This window comes from Anopheles stephensi, chromosome 3, assembly GCF_013141755.1.
Source record: "Anopheles stephensi strain Indian chromosome 3, UCI_ANSTEP_V1.0, whole genome shotgun sequence".
Classification (NCBI taxonomy): domain Eukaryota; kingdom Metazoa; phylum Arthropoda; class Insecta; order Diptera; family Culicidae; genus Anopheles; species Anopheles stephensi.
In genome coordinates, this window is record NC_050203.1 from 29,236,979 (window position 1) to 29,264,973 (window position 27,995).

At 44.4% G+C, this 27,995-nt stretch overlaps 4 protein-coding genes across 6 annotated transcripts in view; 3 read left to right on the forward strand and 1 right to left on the reverse strand.

Moving 5' to 3' along the window:
* The window catches only part of LOC118509360 (SCY1-like protein 2), a 105,400-nt gene extending 105,136 nt beyond the window's left edge, over positions 1–264 (reverse strand). For both annotated transcript variants that reach the window (XM_036049882.1, XM_036049883.1), the window contains exon 1: positions 121–264. The gene's annotated coding sequence lies outside the window, so the exon portion shown is untranslated. The remainder of the gene's footprint in view (positions 1–120) is intronic.
* A 10,014-nt stretch (positions 265–10,278) lies between these two features.
* LOC118509365 (spermine synthase) lies at positions 10,279–16,514 on the forward strand. Of its 2 annotated transcripts, none has more exons than XM_036049887.1 (5): positions 10,279–10,907; positions 13,734–13,842; positions 14,628–14,750; positions 14,911–15,347; positions 15,409–16,514. In XM_036049887.1, the coding sequence occupies exons 1-5, from the start codon at positions 10,623–10,625 to the stop codon at positions 15,577–15,579; spliced, it is 1,125 nt and encodes a 374-aa protein (XP_035905780.1). In that variant the 5' UTR covers positions 10,279–10,622; the 3' UTR covers positions 15,580–16,514. The 2 variants fall into 2 exon arrangements, with proteins under 2 accessions (XP_035905780.1, XP_035905781.1); XM_036049888.1 differs by lacking the exon at positions 13,734–13,842 and adding an exon at positions 12,352–12,463 and having other exon boundaries at positions 10,323–10,907.
* A 117-nt stretch (positions 16,515–16,631) lies between these two features.
* On the forward strand, positions 16,632–20,707 carry LOC118509367. The gene is given in 3 exon segments (XM_036049891.1): positions 16,632–18,639; positions 18,702–19,025; positions 19,027–20,707. Coding segments are annotated over 3 exon segments (2,178 nt in total). The 5' UTR covers positions 16,632–17,693; the 3' UTR covers positions 19,935–20,707.
* Positions 20,708–25,769: 5,062 nt separating this feature from the next.
* LOC118509366 (rutC family protein UK114) lies at positions 25,770–26,965 on the forward strand. Its single transcript, XM_036049890.1, has 3 exons — positions 25,770–26,062; positions 26,157–26,386; positions 26,658–26,965. The coding sequence occupies exons 1-3, from the start codon at positions 25,998–26,000 to the stop codon at positions 26,774–26,776; spliced, it is 414 nt and encodes a 137-aa protein (XP_035905783.1). The 5' UTR covers positions 25,770–25,997; the 3' UTR covers positions 26,777–26,965.
* Positions 26,966–27,995: the final 1,030 nt, after the last annotated feature.

The window sequence follows — 27,995 nt, forward strand, 5'->3', positions numbered from 1 at the left end:
ATTTATGATGTGGTCCAACGATGACCTGTGTGCAACTGTTTCGCTTGCCACGCTGTCCTTTCAACTTCACAGACACACACACACACATACACACTAGGTATCTTTCAGGCTCTTGCTCACATTTTTCTTCCCTGCAGCTTTCTCACACACCACACAGAACCATCACTTTGGTTGTCACCAGGTGCAAAAGGATTGCTCCACCACACCAAAACCTGTACCCGATGATATCCTGTTTGCCTAGCAGCTTAGAACCGCACGGTTCGATGTCTTTATCAAAACTGAATGCTCCCTTCGAACCGATGGATCCAACCGATCGGTTGGATGGCGAAACCGTCACGCTCCAGAAAACGACGCTAGATGAGGCCGGGTTTTTTCCCCTCACAGGATCGCTCGGGTACGGGTCGGCTTTCTGCTTGGAATGGGGAGGTTTTGGAAGATGAGTTCATTCGTGCAACAGTTTTCCTAGACCGGGTCCGGGCTGACTTAAATGCTTGCGCGTCGGCAGGAAAGATCCGGCAGATAGCTAGTTCGATGCGTGATGGGTGCATTGGTTAGTTGTCAATAAATAGTTAATGGGTAAATAGGTCAGGAGATTGTTCAGCTTGTGGTTTCTGCAGATAAAGTTGTGGATAATTATTACTTGGTTGAACATCATTAATTGTCCACTGTTAGAGATAGTATGGAGCGTTGTCCTTCATGATTCCTGCAGTAATTCAATCAGAATAATTTAAACGGCTTTTTAATTAGTGAAATAGGCAAGGAATTCTCAGCAAATGAATTTAGGAATCCACAATCATTTTTTGAATGCAACAGTTTTTATGGACGATAATCCTCATATCAAAAGGGTGGCCAAGGCATTAGAGGCGCAAGGCTTCTCATGACCAGACCGGATATCGAATCTCGTCCGGACCGACTTCGTGTTGGCAAAATGACTATCCAGCTACAGGTAAATTAAGACAAGAAAGTAAGTAATAGCATGCCACTAGACATCTTCAGAGGTGTCATCATCTTTGTAAAGCTTAAGAAAAAGTAGAATGTTCGAGTATTCTCGCTTTTGCTTTAGATTTTACGAGCCCGAAGATTCTACTGTTCCAAGAGTAATTCATCAGTGTAATCTCGTGTAGTGAGTTATCAATATTACTTCATTCTAACAAAAACCCATCGCTCCATCTCCTTTTCCAATAACAACTTGTTGACTAAGAGCATCTCCATCCTGCAAACTGTTGATGCTGGCATGAACCTTTCCAGTTCCAGATGGCAGTACGGCGCATGTGCACTACTACCAATGCAAAAACGAACCTCAGTCGTTCGGTTCCCGCGGTTCGGTTCGTGGTTTATTCACCCTTCCAACCGTGTGGCGGAGAGAGTCATACTACCTGTTAATCAAAACAAAGCTCAAGCTCCATGCATCGCCGTCCAGGACGCGCAATTTCGATGCTCCGAAACTTCACCGGAACAACTTCATCTCTCACAACTCCTCCGCAGTTCGAACGCAATATGATGCGAGCTTTTCGCTTTCGCTCTGGGCAGCTTCTTTTCTTATTATTTTTTCATTTGCTTGCTTGCGCGTTCCATTAAATTTGCGTACCCATTTAATTCGTGTTGGGAAAGGATGCCCCAGACACGTTCGGGCCTCGGATCGGTGTATCGGAAGGATGGGGGCCGCCGTCATCTGGGCGACCCGTGTGTTTGAATTCGTGCGGCATTCGTCCAGGGGAAATAAAGGTCAGCGCCGACCGAAACCGTAATGGACCATTTTTCGATAAACTGGGTCAAACGCAGCGGCGGCCCAGCAAAACTAGGTGAACGGTTGCTCAACGGGACGGTGACGATGCGAGTACGGTACGCTAGCGAGATGCAACAGCTTTCAGCAGTGTGCCTGGCTGGCTCGTTGCGCTTCGTGTTCTGGCCCGGGGGTTTGGGATCGGCTAGGTTGTGCAGGTGTGAAGGAAATATTTTCGATCGGTATGTTCGGTTTGCAGCTGACCATCGGGGCTAAGTGCATTGGAAAAGTTCTAACACGAGTAGCGAGTGTGAGTGTGTGTGACGGTCTGTGCATTTCAATTTATTCATATCGAGAAGGACCGTTGAATACACGATACAATATTGATTGGATGTAAATAAAACGTATCATTCTTATGAAGTGTACAAAAGGTAGTTACAATTTAGCGTTTATTTGCCTGGTCATTTTGCTTGAAATCCTTTTTTGAATTTTAAAATTTATTCCTTTGATGTTGTACAATGTACAGAGAAAAGGGAAAATAAATTGAATTTTTGAAGTTTAACAACCTAAAATTAGTATGAGATATTGAAATCTTGAATAAAGGAATAAACATTGTTCAAATGAACATTTGAGTTTGTCTAAGAGGTCTATTTTTCCAGAATTGACAAAACGACCAGCTAGGTCATGTCGGCCATCTTCTGGCTTACTAGACTTATTGATAAATAGTTATTCGGCCACTATGATTCAACGGATAGGACACGAACCCCGGTGTGTGAGGACTGGCGCAGCTATCGCCCCGAACACCAGACCAGTTTCTAGCACTTAAACTAGATTGGAGATTGTAAATTCTGGACGGTATAATGAAGGTTGAAAATATAATGGTTACTATTTTTATTACTGATACATCACAAATGCCCTAAACATGAAATAAAACTAAGCCATTGTATCTCTAACCAATCTGTTCAAATTCACGAATCTGTGAAATGGTGATGATGAACACATTACAACAATCAATCTCGTAAATTTAGAGTTCTAGAGAAAAGATAGTGAGAGAAAAAGAGCTATTGATACTTAACCGGATACCAAATCGCTTCTGGACCGTCTCTCCGTACACAAGACTGATTATTATTAGCTACAATATTCAAATCAAGAATGCGAAGTATTCAAAACAGCTAATACTCCTGTCAGGGGCGTGTCCGGTGGCCGAGGCGACAGCGGCGCCGGTCTTCACACGACAGGGCCGGGGCTCAAATCCCATCCAGACCGCCTCCCCGTACTTAAGGCTGACTACTTTCTTACGTGTAAAATTAAGTCACAGAAAGCCAGAAATGGTAGGCCGAGACCTCTCGAGGTTGTAGTGCCAAAGAAGAAGAAGAATACTCCTGTCAAGGAAGCCAGAAATAGCACACCTCTTAACATTGTAGAGCCAAAAAAGTAAAAGAAAAAGTGTTACAGGATACTAACTCTGGGTTTTAAATTCACTGTATATTCCTAATTCACTAAGTTTGAACAATTGTTTCTAGGTTAACCTGAGAGCTGATAGAACAATGTCAAGCGTCCGGGTCTTAAAAAACTTCTTTGTTTCTTTCACAACATTTATACAAGAAAAACATAGTTGGAAACCCTACATTTTATCAATTGTCTCATTTGGGAAATAATTTTGTTCCCCCTCGAACTCCCACGGTATACGAAGATGGTTTTAATAATAACTTATTGCGAGATTCATCTCGCTCAAGATAATTAAGCAACTCAGACGTCTACGCATCACAGGCATTCATTGTTAATAACACTATTCTGTAGATTGTCTTGGTTGTATGTGCGTGTCTTCCGTCAGGAAATCGTTAGGTTGCATATAAATCTGTTTAATATGTGTTTCGACACTAATGGAGAGAAAGGAACACAGAACGATGTTTGGCTGAAGGGCTTGATTATAATTCCACTTGGCTTAGGAACCGTTTTATTCTGTGCATTAGAAAAGTACAAAGATGATTTAAAAATCTCAACCGAAATCTGTAACACAATTAGATCAAACGGAGACATTGTATTGCCTAATTCGTAATTTATTCCAACAAATACTAGAAAGAAGACACACAAGACAGTTCTTGTTTTTTGTTCTAGCTTTGAAGCTTTTACCCGGATTGCTTCAGCCTCTGGGCGTAAAATACTGAATCACACCGATACCACCAGCCGTCCTCCGGTAGCGGCACAAATTTGCATAATTAATCCACGGATGATTTATTAATTCTTCTTCTCGCAGCTTTACACCCGATAGCCCAATTATGCTGGGAATGGGCGATTGGCTTGCGAACGCCACCGTTGCTTTCGAGCTTACGTTGCTCTCACTTGTGAGCGTTGTGAGGCTGATAGCGGTAGTCCCTGCTAGCGGATACTTGCCCGAGTGAGGTGTACATTTTTATTATGCTGTTGTGAATGTTATTGAAATCGCTGGAAAACGCGAACTGCCTTCGAGCGCGTTGATTTTCCGAGGGTATATTAGCTAATGAAATGTTGCGGGTATCATAAGCGCGATTAGCTCCGGATGTTGGGTTCAACAGATGACGAGGAAGATTGATATTGTTTTTTACGGGTTTATTACGGTAATGCTTTGATTTGTATCATTCGATGGAACGATGGAAGTTGATTTAGTAATGAATACTTGTGAATTCTGCTAGAATATCTGATTGTTGTGAGCTAATGAAAAATAAGAACACGTAAAATTGAGTTGAGTCCATATGAGTGTAAAGAAAATCTATCTAAAACATTCGACCCACAGCAATAACAGCCATCGAAGTCAATTGAACGAACAGCCAGTCCTTTTTACCCATTTGCACAGAGCGTTTCAATCTCTTAGACCTCATTTCCTTCTGAAAACAAAGCAATAACAGTTAATTAAAATTTTCCAATCATTTGTACGCACTCACCTAGAGAGCGAGGGTTTTTTTGCAAACCCACCACAAGCCTCAGTTTTACGACCAGAGCTTTGCGTTTCAATATTACTGCGGTCAGGTGGTGCGTCACAATCAGTGTCACTAATTGGTATGTACGGGAAATTGTGCGGTAAAGCCTCTCTCTGTGTGTGTATGTGTGTGATCTCTTGAGACGTCGTTCCTGAAATTGGCCCGGCTTCACCTTACACGGGTTAAAATATATTGCTCCCCAGTCTCTTGTGGCACAAGCGAACCAAACACTACGCTACGCATCTTGTACGGCTGGTACAATTCTACCCAACGACGACGACTACTTTCAGAACCATTCGAAACATTGAGAAGGGTTGTGTGTGCACGCTCAGCTACACACTTTCCTGCTGTTCCCAGTCATTGCCGACCACCGACCGTTGAGGGTGAGATGATGGTGTCGGTTGTACGGCCTGTGTGTATGTGCTTGTGTAATGGGTTGTTAATGTTCTAGACACCCCAAAAACCACCAATGTAGGACATCGGGAACGAGATACGACATTAGGTCGTATCATTGCCAGATGAGTAAACATTCGAATGAAGATCTGACCGTACGGCTGCAGAGAGATTAAGAGAGAGAGAGAAAGAGTCTATCTACCTGTACCCACTTCCCTGGAACTCAAACCCGTACATGGGTTGTGATAGAAAAACTGAACCTTTTACCTGTTTGGTTTCCATCGACACTGGGCGGCAGAAATCACTGCAGGCATCTGTCATTTTCACTGTGGGCGATATACGAAAAGCCTACAGCTTCTAGTTGGGTCTCTTTTTGCATTCCCAGAACACCGCAACCACCAGACGGATGGTACGATTTGGTATTCATTGGAAAAAGCTAGCCGCCCATTGGCCGGAAATGAAAGGCTGTCTCATCAACACACACACACACACACACACACACACACACACACACACACACACACACACACACACACACACACACACACACACACACACACTATTGCACATACACATACTATTGCATTGTTTTGGTTTCAGAGGAAGGTTTCGTGTGTGGCTAGTGTTAAATGAAAGGACACTGAATGCTGCACAAACAAAGTCAGTCCAAAAGAGATAAGAATTTTAGAATAATGTTTGCAACAGCCTCACTAATGTTTTCTAAAAAATTCAACGATTTTCGATATTTTTCCACAGAGCAGCAGTGCTATGCATTGCTAATTATGGTTATGTCATGAGAATGGCACCGGATGACTCAGTCCGTAAAGTCCTTTTAGCCCGTTCACACAGACAGAGGAGGTATGGTAGGCCCAAACAGAGACGGAGTGATGGCTTTGATGCGTTCGCCAGAACGGCCGGGATAATAGGTTGGCAAACGTCCCGGCCGTTCCCTCACTATGTGTGAACTGACTATACAACTATGCGGTATCAATAAGTCTAGGAAGCCAGAAATGCCAGGCATTACCTAAGAGGTCCTTAGGCCAAGAAAGAAGAAGAAGACGACGGGGCTAAACTGTGAACAGTATCAAGAATTGTTGCAGAAGGACCAGAGCACGAAGCACTTGTAGCACCCGATAAGTAAGTAAGTGAAATGATGTAAAAAGGTGCATTTTTAAAGCTAACTAGAAAAGTAAGAGTGCATAGGGGGATGATCTAGCGCATGTAATATTAGCTATTAAAGTACCTGTTACCCTGATGCTCTGACCGTCATAAAATCCGCCTCAGAAGCAGAGAATCAGCTGACGATGACGATTTCCAGGTGGTAGAGAAGTTCTACCTAATTGGAACGATTGTAACTTCGGATACCAACGTAAACAACTATATCCGACGGCGCATTGTTAAGTGAAATCGTGTCTACTATTCTTCTACTTCTTTCTTAGAACTACAACCTCGAAAGGGTTTGGCCTGCCATTTTTGGCTTACTGTAGCTGTGGAGTCAGTCCAATGTAGGAGGAGGCGATCTGGGTGGGATTGGCCTACTATGGCCTCCATAAATACCTATGATTCCGAAGACTCCTACAACACACGAAATGCATGCTCGCAAATCTTGGACTATGAGGACTCCAATGCACTCGTCATTTTTGAGCGGCGAGTGCTACTGGCTTTTTTTGTATGTGCGAGCAGGATGTGTAGAGAAGGAAAATGAACCACGAACTAGCTCAGCTGTTTGGCGGGGCTGATATGCTGACGGTGGGCAAGGACGAAAGGATTCGATGACTGGGCACATGATGAGGGTGCCGGGCTCATGCCCTACCAAGAAGGTGCTCAGCGAGGTAGAGGAGCTCAGCGAGCTCGTTGGCTGGATGAGGTGGAGTTTAACCTGCCGAGGATCGAATGCAGCCGTTAGAGTTTCCTGAAAAAGGATTGCCGACCAGGCCATGTTTAACAGCCGTGCTCTATCCTATGCAAGCGAAGAAATAGGAGAAGACTAGCTATTTCTAAGATGCTTTAAGAAAATTTTAGCTGCAAATCGTGTGTTAGACTGACTGTTCCATATCTCTACTTAGTAGAATCCGTCTTAGTACTCCATGTGATCCCAGTCGTATCCATTCGAAGTTATTACTGCAAATGTTACAAAATAAACCAAAGCTTTCACAATTTCTCACAGTTATTTTCCATCCAGAACACTGAGATTTCGATACGTATCATCAAGGTGCGAGCGTCTAATGGAACTGTTGACATACCATTTGGTCAGTTAACGAGAAATTACCATACCATACCCAGGCGTGCTCCGGTACGGTCCACGCCCGAAACGGCAAGAATCTGTGCTGCCAGTCCCAGGCAGTAGCAGTGTCTTTTGCTGGTAAAATCTTGGCAAAGCTAAGCCCGGCGGCATTTGCAATTCACGGCACTGCACCGACTGCACGTTCTAATGAACGCAGGAGCTGGAGAATAGAGGGCTAATTAAATATACATCAACAACATTGCGCACTTTACCTTGCCCGTGCTGGCTCGCTCATTTGCAAAGTCCTTCTGTCTACTGCTGTCGTCGTATCGTTATGTCCGGGTTGTCGTCATCGTTTCATGAATAATAACAATCTGAACGCTGATGACCGCCCAAGCCCAAGCACAAACTAATAGACGCCCAGCCCCGACGTAAGTGCCCGGCACAGGAGCTACTAAGGAGCTGCTACCGGTTACCGGTGGACTTCTTGCAACCGAAGACGAAATACTGGAAAAATAACAATTATAAAACGAGCGACGATGAGCGTCGACGTGAAGTTTCGTTTTGCGATGCAGATGCAAAAACATTTGCTGGAATTTACTTCGCTGTTTTGGCCAGGTATCTAAAAAGCGAGAAAAGCACCCACCGTTTGTAAGTAGCAGTCGTGACAAATTACTGCAATATGCTTCAGCAGGTCCGGTAATCCTGATGCCTGATCGCACCGAACTGCCGAACTTTATTTTTCATCTTTGTGCAAAACTTAGATCTTTCGCTAGAATGTTTATTGCAACCGACTGCTTTGGAGTTGAATTCAAAAACACAAACTTAATTCTGCAATATTCAAATCGAAAACATATTTGCTTACATTTTTGCATGAAGAAACATCTTTCCTGGCCGCTTTTTTCTTCGTTAGAGTTTTAGCAGGAAAGATCCATCCGTTCCACCGTTGGCTTGATAAATGCTAATTGGCAATTATCTGTAATCATTAAACGGGAATAATTGTTCTCTCAATGGAGCAAAACAAACAAAACACAAAAGGAAAATAACGGCATTGAGATGTCCGATTGATGCAACACACTCTCTACGAGGGCGTCCTATTGCCTACGCGCAATTAACACAATCTTACACTGCCGGACCGTTGGAATCTGTAGAAATAGGTACTGTTCTGTCAGCACGTGGCAAAGGAAAATATATTTGAAAAAAAAAAAAATTGATGTATTTACACAATTATTCGCCAAAACCTTCAATTTATTCCAGTTTTACGAATATATCTCTCCAGACATTAAGAAATGTCGTAATCTCATCCCATCTTGTTGAAATACGATGTTTGAAGTACAAATAATGATCGCGATTTATAATAAACTATTTGAACATCTTTTTTAAAATAAGAACCAAAATTCATTTATCCTGTATGACTAGAACATGAGAATTGAAATAAAAGTAGCTAAAAAACTTCTTGCCTCTCCATTTGAATAGAATTAGTCTCAAGTCTCAAGTTTGCATATTATTAAGATGTACAACGATTCCCCTTCATACAATCGATTTTAAAGTTTTGCCGAAGTTATTGACTGGAAGCATTTCCCCTTTGCATTTCGCATTGAAGGGGAGCGTGATTGTTCCTTCGGCCGTCGGTGGCATGCAACAGTTTTTCCAGGTTACCCAGAGCTAGGCCTGGGCGAGCAGGAAGCATATTCCTTTGCTTTCCTTTTTTTTCCTCCAATGTACAAATACTGACTATCTATCAAAATAAACAGCACAACGGGTTTCAGTTGGTTATCGGTCACTGATTTTCGAGCACCTGTTGGAACGATGTTTACACTGCGGAATTAAATTTAATGCTCTTCATTTGGCATTCATTACTTAATTAGGTTTTTGGGTGGTAAAGAAAAATAGGTCTTGGTCTCTCTTAAATTATGTTTTGATAATTATTATACTTATTGACATGTAGAAAATTTCAAAATACGTTTTAAATATTTCTTTTCGGTAAGTTAAATAAGACACGACATGAAAATCTAATGCAATTGCTAGTAACAGCAATTGTTGCCTTCTTCGTAAAGCTCTGGCATTGGTGCTGCAGTTCCTTGGAGCTTTCAGACTTCATGTGCTTTTCATGAACCATGTGCTTTTCATGAGGCTGGTGAAAGTTTTGTAAAAGCATGTATTCTGCATTTGCTAGCTTTTTTTGTGAAAATCCGAAAGATGCCAGTAGATGCAATATTTTAAGTTCTTGATATTGTTATGGCCAAGCTAAGGTATGAAAAATAAAACGTGCACAAAATCTTATCTTTAGGGATAAAGTTAAAGACTGAATCAACTACAGGGATACTATGAGGTTGAATATTGTTTACGAAATATTCTCCGTGAATTAGTGGCGGATCAACCTGGGAGCGGAAGGAGCGGCCGCTCGGGGCCTCGTCGGTCAGGAAAATCAACCACTGACCAGATCTTCACGATGGGGAAAATCTTTAAAGAGATAGCTGAGCTCTTTTGGAATCCCCTCCAAGCTAACCAAGCTTGTATTGTCACAGTTGAGAGATACTTCCCAACAGTTTTAAATATGCTTTTTACTGGTAGATATCTAAGTGCCTTAAATTCACACAAAGTCATCGCTAGACTTACAAGCTACCAGACACGTACATAATCCATTTTTTTAATGTTTAATATAGAATGAACGACTCGAACAATGCCTCATTTCCTAACGGTTATTTTGAGATTTCAAAGAAAAGGGGAAAACCCAAGGTTTTTTACATTGGAAGCTCTGGAAAACAAACTCCATTTTTAATGTTTGTGTAAAACAGACAACACAACAATTTTAATAATTCATAAAACAGAAAAAGCTTACATTACGCATAAGACTTTGCAATTGCATTTGCGTTTATTTAAATTTAAAACAAAATTACCATTTGTTTGACAGTTATTTGAATTTTCGAACTCGCAATGGGTTGAATGTTCGAAAATATTCACTTCGGCTTACTTCGGGTCTTTTATTTGGATCGGCTACCACACGCACACCACCAAACCCTCTAGCAGCAAACCAACATTGCCCTGCCAATCGTCAGCTTAGAAACACAGAAGAAAAGCTGCAGTTTGCTAACCAGCTAATCAAGAGGAACGATAGTCGTACTGAGCGCGAGTTTTTCACTTCGGTCTCGTATGTGTTTCCACTAAAGGCGCGACCAGTGTGTGCAACATACTTTGCAGAAGTGTTAATTACCGTTCCAACCGCCACAAAGTGCTTACCCGCGCCGCGAACCCGTGAAAAGTGTGGTTAAGTGAGAAAGGAAAAGTGATCCCGCGCGTGTAATCCCCGTAACACTGCAGCACCATGTCGGCGAATTCGATTTTGCTGGACTTTTCGCTCGACCCCGCCCGCATCATCGACGAGGTGTCGCGCAAGGACATCGTGCGGGTGTGCAAGGAAGGGCTGGAAAAGTATCTGTCGGGACTGAAGATCACCTACGACATGCTGACGGCCGACGGGTATCTCTGCCTGCTGAACGAAACCGGCACCGGAACCATCGTGACGATTCGCTTCTTCGAGCAGGGCCTGATAACGATCAACGTCGAATACTACCGCAAGGATGGCGATGAGGCGAAGATATCCTTTGATGTATGCGCGGTTAAGCTTGTGATTTTACGTTACGCAAATACTTTGTCGTTCTTATTGCCTTCCCAAAACCCAAATTCGTTCGGGTTTTCGTTCCCAATGTGTCTCTTCTAATGGACTGCAGAAGTGTTTTTTTCCTTGTGGGAAATTGAGGTCGCTCTTATGGGTGCTGCTCCTTGCCCGGGCTTAGTTTTTTTTTTCGTTGCTCTTCTAGTTCTATTAGTCTATTTATTACTGGGGATTGGAATACGTATAAATGTGCGTGTGCGTGTGTGTGTGCGGTTATTTGCTAAACTTCGTGTGTGCCAAAAAGGGCCAATGCATAGTTCCACCCTGTTGGGGGACGTGTTTTTTCCCATTCTGAGAAGGTTCTATCTTTTCCCGGTTTGTGAAAAATCGATACAACCGAAGGATACGCCTCACATGCACATGTCACGTTTATTTTGCACACAAACACAAAGGCAAGGTCATTATACAAGGCTGCCGCAGAAAAGCCGGCTATGTTCGGTGGACGTGTGTGCGTGTGCGTTGATGAAACCGCGCCGTTTGTTTTGACAGTTAGCCTGACATGTGCTCGACGGTTTTACAGTGATAGACAGCACAGTAGCTGAACCGTGCTGTTACATTATATTTAATGCTCATTTTTTTATTATAATATTTGGATACAATTGTGAAGCAAATGTACAATTTGGTTTTATTGCCGTTTAACTGTTACTGAACTATGTTTTTAGTAAAAAGTCCCTTTTTTTCTTCGTATTTGGCAAGCGAATTCCTTCGTGCATGCAGCCACAAACATGCACAAATGGTTACCGTTTCGGAACAAAGCAGAAATGACCCAGCAAACTCATTGCTAAACACACTCCCATTCGCAGCTACTTGTTGCGCCAGAAGTAGGACGGGTGTCCCATTAAAGTATGTTCTGTTAAAAGTGGCATTCAACCTTGGCACTTTTTGCGCAAAAACCACGCTAAATGCCAACCCACTATTTACGTATCCTCTTGGCACATAAACATGAACCGTTGTACGTTGTAATGCGTACTCAACAGACGGACGTTAACTGGTGATTGTGTTCTTATTTAATAAAATTTATCATTTTCATAAGAATAGCATAATTTCTTCAACATACAATTCCCCGGGAACAGAAGGCAACGGTTGCCGTTTAGTTTAGTGAAGTCGTCTCACTCTGATTTGTTTGTGTTGAATATACACACATCTTAAATTAATATGTTTTATTAGTCAATATGTTATTCTTTCGATTTTTTTATTCCTCTTTACGTTCACTTGCATTCACTTTTGTTGTTTGTTTTTTTTTCGTTTTGAATTCTAATACCCCCTTTGCACACTATTTTACTGCACATTTCTATATATAAACACGCACAAACAAACAGACAAACACAAAACGGTTTGGTTGGTTTTGCTCGTAAACGGTTGATTTGTCTTTCCGTAGAACATGAAAATGCTAGAAAACGGTTTGCGCATCCGGCTGGAGGCGATACGCTCCAAGCACCTTCCACCGATAAAACGGGGCAGTAGCGTTGACGTTTACCTAACAAGCTCAGGTCAGCCATTGCTTGCAGATGTACTCGATTCGTTTTCTTTTCTATTCTTTTTACCTACCTACTACTCATCTAACTTTACAACCCACACTGAACACGGCACCAAAACCCCCCTGTTGCAGTACTTCAACATACTTTCCGTTTTTCTCGTTACTACTACTACTCTTACTATTTCTACTAGCTATTGCAACAATGTTTCTCTATCTTATGTCCCACCACTGTGTTTGCCAATGTGTATTGTGTTCTTTCTTTAAGGTTTCTTTTTACATGAGTTGTGTTGGTTTCGTTTTTTTTTGTTTTCCAGTTTGTTATAATAATATTGTTTGATCACAGCCTTTCCTTTCCGATGGAAGCTTTTCCTTCACGTTGTGCCTTGAATTATAGTTATTTAAATTGGGTCCAATGAAAGCCTATTGTTTTGTTTGGTTTATACGTACCTCTTTTCCTTCCTTTTCACTTTCGAATGCTTTTACCTTTGGTCCGTTTGGATATTAGAGCTAGAATTAGACGAAAGCTGTATTACATTTCACGATGCATTCTCATACTTGCCACCCCCGGGAACCCCGTTTGGAGCATCATAAATGTTTTCGTTTTCAAATAGAAACATTTGCCAAAAAGCATTCCATCATTCAAGAGTTAAGTTTTGTACGTTTATTTTATTTTGGGGTTTTCAATATTTTGCTTTTACAAATAGGTTTCTTACAGACTTTGAATTTTGTTTTTTGAACGAGATTTGTATTGCTAACAGTTTATCATGGGGAACAGTAATAATTGACAAACAGCGTATTGATAATGGCGCGCGGAATCTTTAATTTGGGAAGTGAGCTTTTTGAAAGAAGGGATCCTCCGACGAAGCAAAATTTATTGGTAGACGTCCTTTAATCTGCGGTTTGTGTGCAATTTTCTTCCCTTGGCTTGTGTCCAAATCGTTCGCTTGTATTTACTTCTCACGATCTGTGCAATAATAAATTCCAATATCCCTGTAGATTTTTTGTATAAACAATGAACATGTTGCTATTTTCCACTAACGTGTTTTATTGATTTTTTTTCCTTTCCATATTTTTGTCTTTTCAATCAACTCTTTTTTCCTTTCCATTCGTTCGCCATTTTTCACCGAAACTGGATATATGATTGCATATAATTTCAAATGAAATTATTTGCAAACAATACGTCATACCCTGTGCATCCGATCATGCTTCATCAAACCACGATCACCATCATCATCCTACACCAAAACCAAAACCAAAAAAAAAACATGCATTCTCCATTGAAGCAAATACGAGAGCTCGAGAACAATTTGGTGCAAAATCTAAAACTCAACCATGGCCAATCGCTACCACCGCTCCAACGGGGTCCCTTAACCCGTTATTTCCCGACCGCAGGTAAGACATGCGAGATCATCGAAGTACTACCGTAGCAACACTTAACGCAATAAGAGAGCGTTCCACGTTCCGTTCCGTTCCGTTCCGTTCCTTGTTGTTGTCCGCATGATTACAGCTTCATATTGCCTTACTTACTTTATATGCGTGTTCCCTCCATTCCACGTGAAACTATGTGGGAGGATGTTTAGTTTTAGTTCTTAAGTAGTGTTTAACTTGTTGCTAAATTTGTCATATGCATTACGTTTACTGTTCATAAAATATTTGTCTCCCTGGTTTGCATGTTTAATGTATATTCGTGCTTGGTTTAGGTATATCAGCTATTGAAAGGGGTGCCGTACTCGTCAATAAATGGTCAATGGACTCAAATATATTTCATTCATAATTGGCATACCTACCTGGAAAAATATTTAAATTTTTTTAATTTATCCTTAAGTTAAACTTAAGTAAAAAATCAAACAATTCGTTAAATGTTTTAACGCATTTCATTACTCATCTTCATTTATTTATAGTAGCATTTTTGTTATTGTTTTTAAAATGCTATCCATCCACCCAGCTGTAAATCTATGCTTTTATTTCATTATCAGCTTCCGGAAAATGCTTTAATAACCAAGCAATTTTCTGCTCGATTTGTGATATAATATGCAAAAATTGTTGTAAAAACCCCAAAAAAATGCTACAAAAATTAAAAATTGCTTGGCTAATTCGACTGTGCGCTATGTTTTCTTCGCTACTGTAATTTCCTACCATGCTTAATTAACTTGCTTAACCTATATTTTCGTTTGCAGACGAGCGTGTCATCGAGTACGACATTGACCGGGTGCTGTTCGACAAGCGTTCCGAATTCCAGAAGATTCAAATCGTTCACTCGCGAAGCCTTGGCAACATGCTGGTGCTGGATGAATTGCAAAGTATGTATAAAAATGCGTGTGGTAACATTAGGCAGATAAGAGTAAGATAAGAATAATAATTCTTCTATTGAGGAGAAAGCTTGTGCATCCATTCAATTCCTAGATATGATAATAAACCTCTCTCTCTCTCTCTCTCTCTCTCTCAACCGCTACTCTCCAGACATTGCCGAAGCCGATCTTATCTACACCGAAACGTTGATGTGCCGAGGCACCGAAAACTATGCCGGCAAGGAGATATGCATTCTGGGCGGCGGCGATGGCGCTCTGCTGTACGAGCTGCTGAAGGAGAAGCCCAAATTTGTCGTCATGCTCGAGATCGACGAGATCGTTATGCAGGCGTGCAACAAGTACATGAACTCGATCTGTGGCGACGTGCTGGAGAAGCGCACGGACGACAATTATGAGATAATCGTGGGCGACTGTATGGTGTACCTGAAGAAGTACATGAAGGAGGAGCGCAAGTTCGATTACGTGTTTGGCGATCTGACCGACATCCCGATCTCGGACACACCGACCGGTGAGATATGGGATTTCATACGCACGATCCTGGAATCGTCCTTCCAGGTGCTGAAACCGGACGGAAAGTTTATGACGCACGTAAGTAGCGAGGCGTGGAGATGTTGTTGCATGAGATTAAAGGACAATTTTAATGCCACAGGGTAACGGTGTCAGCTGCCCGGAATCGCTCCGCATGTACGAGGATCAGCTCGCTAAGCTAACGCCAAAGGTGAAGTACACTAAGAGCTCGGCCTTCGTGCCATCTTTTATGGAGGAATGGGTGTTCTATCAGGTGCAGCGTGAGAACGCTTCCTCCGCCGATAGCGTTTGACTTTGTTCCAGCAACATCACCGCCACCACCACATTTGATCTAACGTTGCGAATAGTAGCGGTAGCGATAGCCGTAGCAGACATACTGCTTCCGCTGACGATGCCGTTTTTGACACACACAATTCCGAGTAGCACAACTAGCATCAAATCACGATAGCGCAGAGCACAACTGGGAAGGAAACAGTAGCAGCACCTTAGCAATAATCTAACGACTTATTTAAACTACTTAATCGATTAACCTGTTAGGCAAGGCAAGAAGACATTTAACAGTGGTTTGAAGGGTTAGGCTAAGCTTTACCAAAGTTTGTGTCCAGATTGAAGAAGGAAAAAAAAGGGGGACGAGAGTAACTGTATCTTCCGATTTTCTTCCTGCATTACGCTTGGACAGTGATGGGCGGAGTATGATGAAGACGAACTCGCAGCTAAAAGTAAAGGTAACAGTGAAAGCGTTAATCTCAATTCCTGTTCCGGCGCAAGTGGCACACCACCTATCCGCACTTAGTTTAACCCCGTTGCTTCTTTCATCTTAATTTATAAGTAGCCCACCCATATCATATCAATACACAAAACCGCGTGTGTATGTGTGAAGGTATGGATCCGCAAAAATACTTCGAAAAGAGAGAGTAAGAGATAGTTTTAGTTAGATACGAGTTTCTTATTTAATTTTAAAGTTGACTCTGCAGTTTCGAGGAGTGTACTTACGGAAGAGAAGTAGTTGCTGGGTGAGATACTTTTCAACTCCGCGCGGGGTGTGTTCGTTCGACAAAACTCTGGGTCGTTCAGCAGTTGGGTAAAGCGAGCAGGGTGCTAGACAGATAGGTTTGTCCAAACAGATTTGCCATTTATGAACTAGATTTGATTAGCAATTCAAACGAGTGTGTTCTCTATCTAAGTCACAATAAAAAAAACACTGTGAGTGGCTGGTGAATATGTGAATTAAGCGTTAACGCAAACATTTGGTTTATTTGCCAACGGGAAAGAAAATGTGCAAACATGTGACTTGTAAAGCTTATTATCTTAGCTAGGAGATAATTTATAAGCATAATAATGGTAATACAAATTATAGTTCAGTAAACTTTTGGGCAGGCAGCGGATTTTTCTACAGGAAAACATCAAAATCTGGCCAACTGTCGTTTTGGACTAGTTCGAAAACGTAGAATACGTAAAACATCGAAAAATTTGACAGCTACGTTGTTTACACGCATACACACACAGTTACGGGGGATTTGTTTTGATGCGCGGTACGGCCAATGAAAACACGAAAAATTGATCAAAACTTCATGTTTTATTAAGATTTGTTTCAAATTAACGTGATTATTTTTAGTCTCCAGGTTTTTTAGCATTTTTTTTATTGCACATCAGTGTTCAGAAAAGCTCCATAGCCTTTACTTTGTTTAATTTGGATGCATTGTTTTGGTTCGGATCTTCATCCAGCATGAGTCATGCTCGGGCACTTGCCGCAATGTTACGTACTCCGTGCATCGGTTTTCATCCGTTTGTGCAATACCACCGCGCCTTAAATACGGCCCGTAGTGACGCGCCTCTGCACAGTTAACAGTTGGTGCTAGTGAACATGCGACGCGGAACCATCGCCTAAAATGTATTCCGCCAAGTACAGACCGGATTGTTTCAAAGGATTCCCGCTACACCGTGCAGCAGCCAGCGGTTCGCGGGAGAAGTGTGAACAATTGCTTATCCGGTGGTGCAAATCCCTTCCAACCGACACCGGCCGGTTGGACAGCACTACATGCGGCAATCGCAAACAAGGCAGAACATGTTGTGGATCTACTGCTCGATCGCTACGAACGTGAGTGGACGATCGTACGCCAAACGATCCAGCATCAGTTCCTGTGGAAGGCGGAACAAACGGGCTGGAAAAGCAGACCGATACTGATCGCCTGGACCGAAGAGGAATGTGCTGCTGCGGCCAACGTCTCGTCAAGCTGCCCGGCCGGAATTCCACTCAACTTGCAGGTGTTTGTACTGCTGCAAACACCAAACCATGGCCACCGGTTCATTGCGCTGGACGTTTGCAATCGAAGCAAGTGGTTCGACATCATACGGCTCATAGGCCGGCTGCTACCGAACGGTGTACTCTCCCTCGATCGGGCCGATATGCGGCAGGACGTCGAGAACTATCTACTGCTGGCCTGTGCCTTATCGACGAAGGAAATAGTGGTGAAACTTGTTAGCCGAGGGGGAGCTTCACTGAACGTTGGATCCGGCACGCAAGGCCGTACCCCATTGATGGCCGCCGTCGAAAGGATGCGCAAGGATGTGCTGGATCTGCTCATGACAAAGTTCGCCGATCGGGTTGATCCGTGCGCCCGGGACCGAAGCAATTTAACCGTGCTGCACCAAATGATGCACCGGCAACATCCGGGCATGACAGAATTAATGATAAATTATATGCTAACCTATTGCACCACGAAGCTGCGTGAATCGAAATCGGTGGCATTGAGTAGAATATTCGCATACGACTCACCAGACTGCAAGTCGCAAAATTTTTGGAACTTCATACGGTCGGCACCCATGAAGCAGCTGTGCGAAAAGTATATAAGACTGTGCCAAATGGACGTACGAACACCGCTGTCCGATTGTACCACACTGGCCGCTTTAATCATGCGCGAAACGGCACTACAGTATTGTTTCGAGCAGATTGAACAAAACTTGGAACTTCTACAGCTGCCGGAAAGCTACAGCCATTTAAATGTCCTGCACCTCTTGATACGCCACAAACAGTTGCCGTTTGTTGAAGGTCTCTACCGGAAGCATGGTTCGCACGTTAGGGAAATGCTCGAGGTGGTGGATAATGATTCCGCCTACGAACTGTTGCGCCAGCTGGTGTACGGTAAGGATGAAAAAGGCGTCCTATTTTTGTTCAATCATCATCGAGAATTTTATGTGAAAGATGTGGCAAAACTTCGGCAAGTCACGGTCTCACAGAATGATTGCCCCTATTCATCGTACGGCAAGCTGTTTGAAATCCTCGTGGAAGCAGTGCCAGAGCTCCGGGAAGCTGTCGATACACGCAAACAGTCCAATGAAGCCCGAGCAACTGGTAAGTGCTCCTTGCCTCATCTGATGCTATTTATTTGAATTATTTTCCAACTTACTACGCAGATTTCTATGAAGATCTACGTCAGCTACACGATCACTTCGCGAAAACCGTCACCCGGCTCGAAGCGAACGGCAAACGATTGGACGATTATATGGACACCAATCGGAGGACCTTTCTGCACGCTGCAGTCTCGTGGGGCGCAAAGGATTTGGTAGAAAAGCTACTCGCTCGTGATATGGACGTGATGCAGGTGGACGCGTACGGCTGTCTACCGATACATTTGGTGTACAGGCGCGAAAGCATATTCCAGATGCTGTTGAGCAAAAACGAATCGGCCCAGCTAGGCGTACGTAAAGCAGGACTCGGGACACAATCTGCTGCATATTAGCTGCAGCAATGGACTGGAGGGAGCGGTGCTTAAGCAGCTAGTAGACCACGGTATGGATGTGAACGGTCCGACACCGGACGGTGACTTACCACTGTCGCTAGCAGCGTGCTGTGCTACGGTAACGTTCCTGCTCGAGAACGGTGCGCGTATCGATCTTCTGTCCGGAGATATGTTAAGCCGTGGTCTGAAGCACGCAAATTACTGTGCGGCAATAGCGTTGATACCGCGGTTGATGGATTTGTCCTGGTTTCGGGACTCTGCATACATTTATCTCCCCTGGATGGTTGGTACGCAGTGTCGTGATTTCTTCTCCTGCAGTAATCAAACGTTTCTCGAAACGCATCCCGACATACGGCGAGTGCTGTTCGACAGTTTGTACGCACATTCGAAGGAGCAGACGGCGGAACTTTTCTCACGCGTCTGCCACAACTCGATCCCATGCTGCGTACGGTGGTTCCTCGAGTACGGCTACGAGATAGATTACGATCATCCGTACTGGGGCCAATCGACACCCCTACTGGCCCTGTTTAGCTATATCGAGTGTGACATCAACGAGCAGGTGCAAATGATAGAGCGGTTGCTGGAAAAACCGATCGACGTTAATGCGGCAAACGATTTTGGACGTACTGCGCTGATCGCGCTCGCGAATGGCATGGGCTGGAGGAGAAACTGTAACCATCTGCAACCGGCGTTGGCATCGTTGCTGGTGAAGCGTGGTGCCAAGCTGGATGTGCAGGATGCAGAGGGAAAAACGGCACTACATCATGCGTTTGAAGGTGAGCAGTGGGAGATGGTAGAGTTTTTAGTTGAAAATGGAGCTAATTTGTCGTTGAAGAGCGAATGCGGCAGGCTGGCCTGTGAAATGGTGCCTGCTGTGAAGCGCAGTTTGTTTGGATTTGTGAGGTAGAAAAAAGGGAGCTTTTAGAAAACAGACTGGTCACGATTTTTCGTCTAGCGATCCACATGATGGAGGGACATATTTCGCTCAACCGACACTCCTTTTTGGTGTGACTGAATATACATCGAGAGTAATAAGGAAGACCCAGGCAAACGATTACAAATATCATGAGCAAGATGGAGAAGTGTTGTACAAAACGTACCGTCCATATGTCTTGGATGAAGCCATCCGTGAGACAGTCTCCCAGAATGAGCAGCTAACATCGCTTTGTAACAAATGTCTTGGTATTATTACGGTTAATATTTTAGGGAATACCTTTAAGGAATTGGAGTACCAAGATCGAGGGTCTAGATAATAGCCGCAAGACTGCTCGCCACTAAGTGCCTTTATTGTTGTAGAATGCTGGTTGAAATTAGAATGGGAGCAATATTTAATCATGACGCATACATTTTATTTGCATCGCAGTTCAAAGGTAGTATAGTTTTTGCATTCAAATGTTAGAACAGTATTTTTGTCAGTATTAAGGAAAGGATCGGGTACGGGTTATGACAGTTAGCTTCCTCTCTTTCTTGACCTAATGACCTCTTATTAAGTCATGCCTGCCATTTTTGGCTTATTTTTGGTTGCATAGTCAGTCCTCACTATAGAGGAACGAGATGCGCTTTGTGTTGAACTAGAAGAGAAACAAAGCGGAAAAAGCGAGTGGACTGTTGCACCCAAAGGAAAAGACGTGTAGACGCTTGTACGCTTGATGCAGGAATGAATCTTTATTCAAAGTTAAAGTGTGTGTGTGTGTTGTACAAAGTGTAGCCCGACTGGCACTCATTCCGTGTTGCCTGATAGGCACTCGTCGCGTCAAACCGAGAAGCTCAACACTCCTCCTCAACACTGAATGATTTTATTCCGATCGCTTCCCTAAGTTGTCGAAGTTTCACTGCTTGCAACGGTTTGGTAAGCAGATCAGCTTGCATGTGTTCGGTTGGGCAGTACTGCAGTTTCACGATGCCGTCCCGAACCATATCTTTCACGAAATTAAATTTCGTATCGATGTGTTTTGCTTTGCGTTCGGCTCGGTCTCCTTTAGTCAGCGCAATGCAACTTTGATTGTCTTCGTTGACCAGAACTGGACCATCCAGTTGCTCGCCAACATCCGCCATCAGTTTCAGGATCCACTTTACCTCCTGTAGACACTCGGCAAGAGAAATATATTCGGCCTCGGTGCTAGATAGTGCCACGCACTTCTGCTTATGACAGCCCCATCCGATGAGCCCGCCGCCGAACTTAAACACGAACCCCGAGTTGGATTTGCGGTCGCTCTCGTCGCCTGCCCAATCGGCGTCCACAAAACACTCCAGCTTCTGTTCGCCGCTTCCAAGGTACAATACACTATCCAGTGTACCCTTGAGGTAACGTAGTATCCGTTTGGCCTCGTTCCAATCTGCTTCTGATGGATCTTGCACTCTCCTGCCCAGAATGGCCGTGGCGATTGCAATATCGGGTCTGCTGGTCACTGCAGCGTACAACAGAGCCCCTATGAGACTTTGATACGCTTTTGGCGAATCCAACTTCCTGCCATTCTCCTCCTTTCGTTTTAAGAAGCCGGGATCCATCGGGTATTTGGACGGTTTAGCATCCAGCATGCCGAAACGCTCCAGAACTCGTTCCAAGTAAGCTTGTTGGTCCATACAGTAACGCCCATCGTTCCGCCGAACTCGTATGCCGAGAAAAAATCTTAGGTTACCCATGACGCTGATCGTGAAATTCAGTGTCAGGACGTGGACTACCTCAGAAAATTCTTCCTCCGTGTTACATATGACGATCACATCGTCAACGTAAATGAGAACAAAAATGGACTTACCCGCTTTTTCGCGTATGTACAAACATGGGTCCGCCGTTGATTGGATGAAACCCATTGTTTTCAGTACGTCGTCGATCTTCGTATTCCAGACACGAGCTGCCTGCTTGAGCCCGTAAATGCTGCGATGCAGCCTGCAGACTTCGTTCGGGTTACCGCTCTCGAATCCCTGTGGCTGGCGCATAAAAATCTCCTCCTTGAGAAGACCATGTAGGTACGCCGTCTTTATGTCAACGTGCTTTGTTAACATCTTCCTTTTACTCGCCAGAACCAGCATCGTCCGGAAAGTAATCTGCTTTACGACGGGGGCAAACACTAGGTCGTAATCCGTCCCGAATTTCTGGCAGAAACCCTGCGCCACCAGCCGTGCTTTATACCGAACGAAATGACCGTCTTCATCCGCTTTACACTTGAAGATCCATTTCGACCCGATAGCCTTTCGGTGCGGCGGCAGCTCCGCTAGCTCCCACGTTCCATTTTCGTGATGGGACTGCATTTCTTCTGCCATCGCTGATTTCCATTCGGCACTCTGAGGACCAGATACAGCTTCCTTATACGTTTTTGGTTCGGTTATACATTCCTTCGCCAGATATACTTCTTCGTCATATCTTGCCGGTGGAACGCCAGCTGTCGCTCTTTGTGAACGACGAACGGGAGTACTCGACACCACCGGCACAGCCGCTGGCATCGCCTCCGGTATTACATCCAGCACCGCCTCCGGCTCCGCAGCTCCAGCTTCAGTGTCGTCATCGTCCCACAGTCCGCGAAGCCAATTGTTATCATTATCGTTCCAAAAACCTCGTGGCCAGCCATCGTCTGAACAATCCCAACCGTAAAATTCAGATTCGGAGGTTGTTTCATTGGCCACGTTGGTTTTAGCTTCCTGTTTCGTTTCATCGAGAGACCACTCAATTTCAACGCTTTCAGTCGGATTATCCTCTATTTTGGGATCGCCGTATGTCTGCTCCTTGGATCCGTCATCAATCTCAAGAAAACGGACATCCCGACTGATTTGAATTTCTCCCGTCTTAGTGTTTAGCATCCGATACGCCTTATGTTCGCCGGAATAGCCGACAAAAGTCATACGCTCCGCCTTGACGTCTAACTTTTTTCGTTTCACCGACGGAATCAGTACGTATCCAACACATCCAAACAGTCGCAGGTTGGTCAAATCTGGTTTTTTGCCGAACCAGATCTCGAATGGCGTACGATCTACTGCAGCAGACGGCAATCGATTTTGCAAGTAGCAAGCGGTATTGACTGCTTCCGCCCAAAATCGCTTATGCATACCTGCATCCCGAAGCATACACCGACCCATCTCCGTGAGCGATCGGTTCTTCCGCTCCGCGACACCATTTTGCTGGGGTGAATATGCTGCAGTAAATTCCATCTTTATCCCTTCGTCCGCACAGAATTTTCGAAGCGCCTTACTGAAGTATTCTCCTCCCTGATCGGAGCGAATGATCCGCGGTTTCCGGCCAAACTGGTTTTGAACCAATTTCACGTATTCGCGAATCTTATTCTCGACCTCCGATTTCTTTTTGAGAAAATAGACGAAAGTATACCTACTATGATCGTCTATTAGGGTCATATAGTAACGGCATCCCCCTAAGGTCGTTTCTTCCATTGGGCCGCACACATCACTGTGGATTATATCCAGCACTTCTGTCGAGGTTTTTTCTGCAACTGGTGGAAATGGCGAGCGTGCCATTTTGCATTCGATGCAGCATTCGCAGGTCCAGCGGATACCGCAGTCGACCACTTTTAGACCCGACACCAAGTCGTACCGCTTCATTTCACCGATGACAGCTGGATCCCTGTGCCCAAGACGACGATGCCAAGTGTGTTGGCAATTTTTCGTGTGCTCTTTTACGACTGATTTCATCACTCGATCCTGTGCAATTCGCAACCAATACATATCGCTCACTTTATCCGCGACCGCGACGATCGTATTTCCGTAAACGAGTTTGCACCCGGTGTTGTCAAAAACTGCACGCACACCTTTTTCCGCGAGTTTACCGATTGAAATCATGTTTCCCTCCAGCGTAGGGACATACAACACACCCCGTAGCGTGATTTCAATTATTTCGCCGTTTTCAACCGCACACTTGATCAGGCAATCGCCAACACCTTCGACGCGATTTTCGCTGCCATCTGCGACGGTAACATTTGAACGCAAGCTTTGTTCCATTACCGTGAACGCGCTTTTGTCGCTACACATGTGCGAACTAGCACCCGAGTCGATTAGCCACGACCGATCGTTACCGCGAATTTCAGGCTGACGAACCATGAACGTAAACGAACTTGTGTCGTTTTCGCGCACTATTTTCACTAGTTCTTTTTTATTCGGCTTATTCTTTTTCTTCTTTTCGCCTTCCCCGCTGCTCTTCCGATTCAGGAACTCTTTGCAGTCCCGTTTCTTATGGCCAGATTGACCACAAAAGAAACACGCGCCTGGTTTTGCTTCACTTTTCGCCTTCAGCACTCGCTCCTCCTGCACCTTTCCGCCGTACAGCTTCTCACTTTCGTCGATCAGCTTTGCCCGCACAAGTTCCATCGTTAGCTCTTTATCGGAACGACTTTCCAAAGCGGTAGTAAGAGCGTCAAATGCTTTTGGAAGGCTCCGCAAAATCATGGCCACCTGCATGTTCGCCGAGAGTTTTTCACCCGAATTCTCCAGCCGAGAGTAGAGATCTTCCATGCCGTATAAAAAATCTTCCATATTCTCACCTTCATGATAGTTTGCATTGCAAATCTCTTTCAGCAACGAAACTTTCCCGGTAAGAGTGGCTTTGTGGTGGTGTGCCTTGAGCGCATCCCATGTCTCTTTCGCTGTGTTCTTTGTCATGATGAGATTGTGTTGGTTATCCTCAACCAACAAAGCAATGGTCGCCCGCGCCTTCGAATCACCCTCCGTCCACTCCGGAGTTACCGGTGTCGGCGCGACACCCGGGTCAACGTACGTCCACGTACCCTCCCGCATCATCAACATCTGCACTTTGAAAGCCCACGACCGATAGTTTCGGTTGTTCAGCCGGATGACACCCACTTTCGAAAAATCCATTTTTGCTCGTGCCGAACCGTTCCCGGTTGGATTTTTTCTTTCACCACGAAAAACACACGATTCCTTAACCGCACCGCGTACCTTCCGGAAATGTCCTAATTTTTTCACGCCGAAAAAATCACTGTGATTCCGAACCGCGTCGCGCACTTTTCAATTGAACTGGCCACACTGAGCTGGGCCCATAACCTGTTGAACTAGAAGAGAAACAAAGCGGAAAAAGCGAGTGGACTGTTGCACCCAAAGGAAAAGACGTGTAGACGCTTGTACGCTTGATGCAGGAATGAATCTTTATTCAAAGTTAAAGTGTGTGTGTGTGTTGTACAAAGTGTAGCCCGACTGGCACTCATTCCGTGTTGCCTGATAGGCACTCGTCGCGTCAAACCGAGAAGCTCAACACTTTGAACCCTAGTCGTGCCATTTGAAGACCGGTGAGTTTAACTTGAACGTGTAATTCATTCAGTTCCTTCAGTTTTTATATTTATTTAAAGAAGCTTTAATAACATCTGTGATGGGAAGACATGAGATGTGTGTCCAATTTTTATGAAAATTGAAGAAAATATTGTGAAAAAAGCGTTAGGAATAGAGGTAACATTCGTGCTCGGCCGTTCTTCTGCCAGTTTGATCTTTTGCCCCCCTTAATGTATGCAATCGGCTCAGCCGGGTTTCAAGTTCACAAACACTTGCACAAACATTCCACGGTCGATCGCGATCTAAGACCAGCGCAGAAAGAAGAAGCCAATAAAATCAACTCTACAGGGGTTGTTGATGAAGCTTTAATGATCGTTGTGGTGGATTTTATTGTATATCAATATCGCTAGGACTCGACATTTTGTAATAATTTAAATACGAAAGCAGATAACATTTCGCTTTCCACTTCACTTATCATGCTATTTAATATACGTCGACAATGACCGATGCAGTCGTTTAAAACCGAAAGGAAAGCCCCTGTACAAACAGAACGAACGCTGCTCTTCAGCGGTTCGCCCATGACAACATCAACAACTGATTAACAACCGCGATTTCGGTACCGCGAGCGCCGTGGCCCCTATCTCCCATTGGCCGTGTTCATCATTCGCGTTAGTGCAGCAGCCGCATTCACACACCCGCCGGAAGCTTCCGCTTGAAAGCAGTACAAAACCCCGAACCTCCGAAAATGTCATCGATCGTGCGTAAAGTGATCTCCACCAAGAAGTGCCCGAAAGCGCTGGCCCCGTACAAGTACGTATGCGATTCAGAATGCACCGGGTGCAAACGCGTAACCAACCATCCAGGAAAGAGGATTAATGGTGCTTTGTTTTCTCACCGATTGCAGCCAAGCCATCGTGGCTGACCGCACCGTGTACTGTTCCGGCGTGCTCGGTATGGAGCTCGATACGCTCAAGCTGGTGCCGGGCGGTGCGGCCGCACAAACGGCAAAAGCGCTCGAGCATTTGACCAACCTGCTGGCCGAGGCGGGATCCGGCATTGATAAGGTTGTCAAAACGACCGTCCTGCTGGGCGATATGAACGATTACGCCACCGTGAACGAGGAGTACAAGAAGGGTAAGGGAGGCTTGTGCAGGTCGGGGTCGGTGGCTGGTGGATGATGATAAGGGTGTCGAGTTGTTGTTTGTGTGTTCGAAGACGTGTGCCTCTTCCCTCGCCAGTATTCTTCATCGCTCTTCTCACCGCAGGCTTTTAGCGCCCATCGCATACACCAGCTGAGCGCTTTGATAGTAATGTTTTCGATGCTAATCAAAAAGCCAAATCATAAATGATGTTTCCCTGCCAGTGGATCTGTTGTTGATTTACGTTGCTTTCTTTTTGCTTCCAGTGTTCAGCAGCAGCTTCCCAGCCCGGACGTGCTACGGAGGCATCAAGCTGCCGCTCGGTGCTGCCGTCGAGATAGAGGCCATCGCGCTGACCGGTGCCGTGGTCAACATTTCCGAATGACTAGACGCGAAAATGTAAAGCGTTTGGATGTCCGGTGGTAAGGTTGTGTTTGCGGTTACCTTATTGCTGTGCCTTCCATCCCGGCACAACACTCGAAGCGAATACATCGTCAATTGACAGTGAACTTGTGAAGTTTAATCCGATTTTTGGTTTAGCATAGCCGTAATAAATGGTGGTAAACAAATCGGGTTGGAGATTCGGGTTTCTTTTTTTCTTCTTTTACATGGGTTTTGTCATATTTATTCAGATACAAGCGCTAACAAGGGTTTTGCTGTCAGCTTTTTCATTGGCCTGACGATTAGCTAAACTCGTCTCTTTCGTGAAATCTTGCGGGGTATAGGCTGGCTAGCTAGGTTGGCTCGTCTTGTGTCCCGCAATCAATGTCGGTTGGTACGGCACTCGTTTAAAATCACACCAGTCATCTGTTAAGTGTCATCGAGCGCTCTCTCAACGTTCTGGTACTTTCAGCTACTTGTTGGGCTATTCTAATAACGACTCTTCGCTCAAACTTTCTGCTCGGATCTTTTGGACAAAATTATAGATGTGAACGGTTTGACCATTTTTGTACCACAATTTGCTTTTCCAGTTCATCTCAGAGAGTATCCACAGAGCAGATGTTTCTAACCGACGATGCCACGAGCGGCCGCTCCTTCCGCTCCTAGGTTGATCCGCCACCGTGCTTTATGTAACACTTCTCCTATGCACAGTACATCTTCCAATCGCTTCATCAGCAAATGGACATGGATAAGGTCGAAAGAAATAAACAATCCCACTGCAAAGCAAGCCACAAATAAGGCCCAAAGGCGGAATGGAAATTGCTAGCCCTACTACTTCAAGTTCAAAAACGTACGAAAAATTGCGAATGCCTGTCAGCAACTCATGTGTGTCGCTAGAGGGAAAGGGATCGTGATTTTTCAGATCCTCTTTGAAGTATCATAGACCAGGGCCCAGCCATGAGGCTCCCTATCACTTGGTCCCTTCGGCGAAGCGCCTTGTACGAGGCCAACAATGCGATGAAGACATTTTCGACGAATTTCGAGCTAATATTCTTTACTTTTAGTAGCAAAAGAAACTCCATCTGAATTTCAGAAACTAATCTATTACAAAGATGATATGTTTCTATATGACGAAACCACATTTATTTTTATGTCAACCCTTACTCAACTTATGAGTCATACCTCGAGTTAGCAAAAGGTAAATAAATCCAATTGTTTTCCCA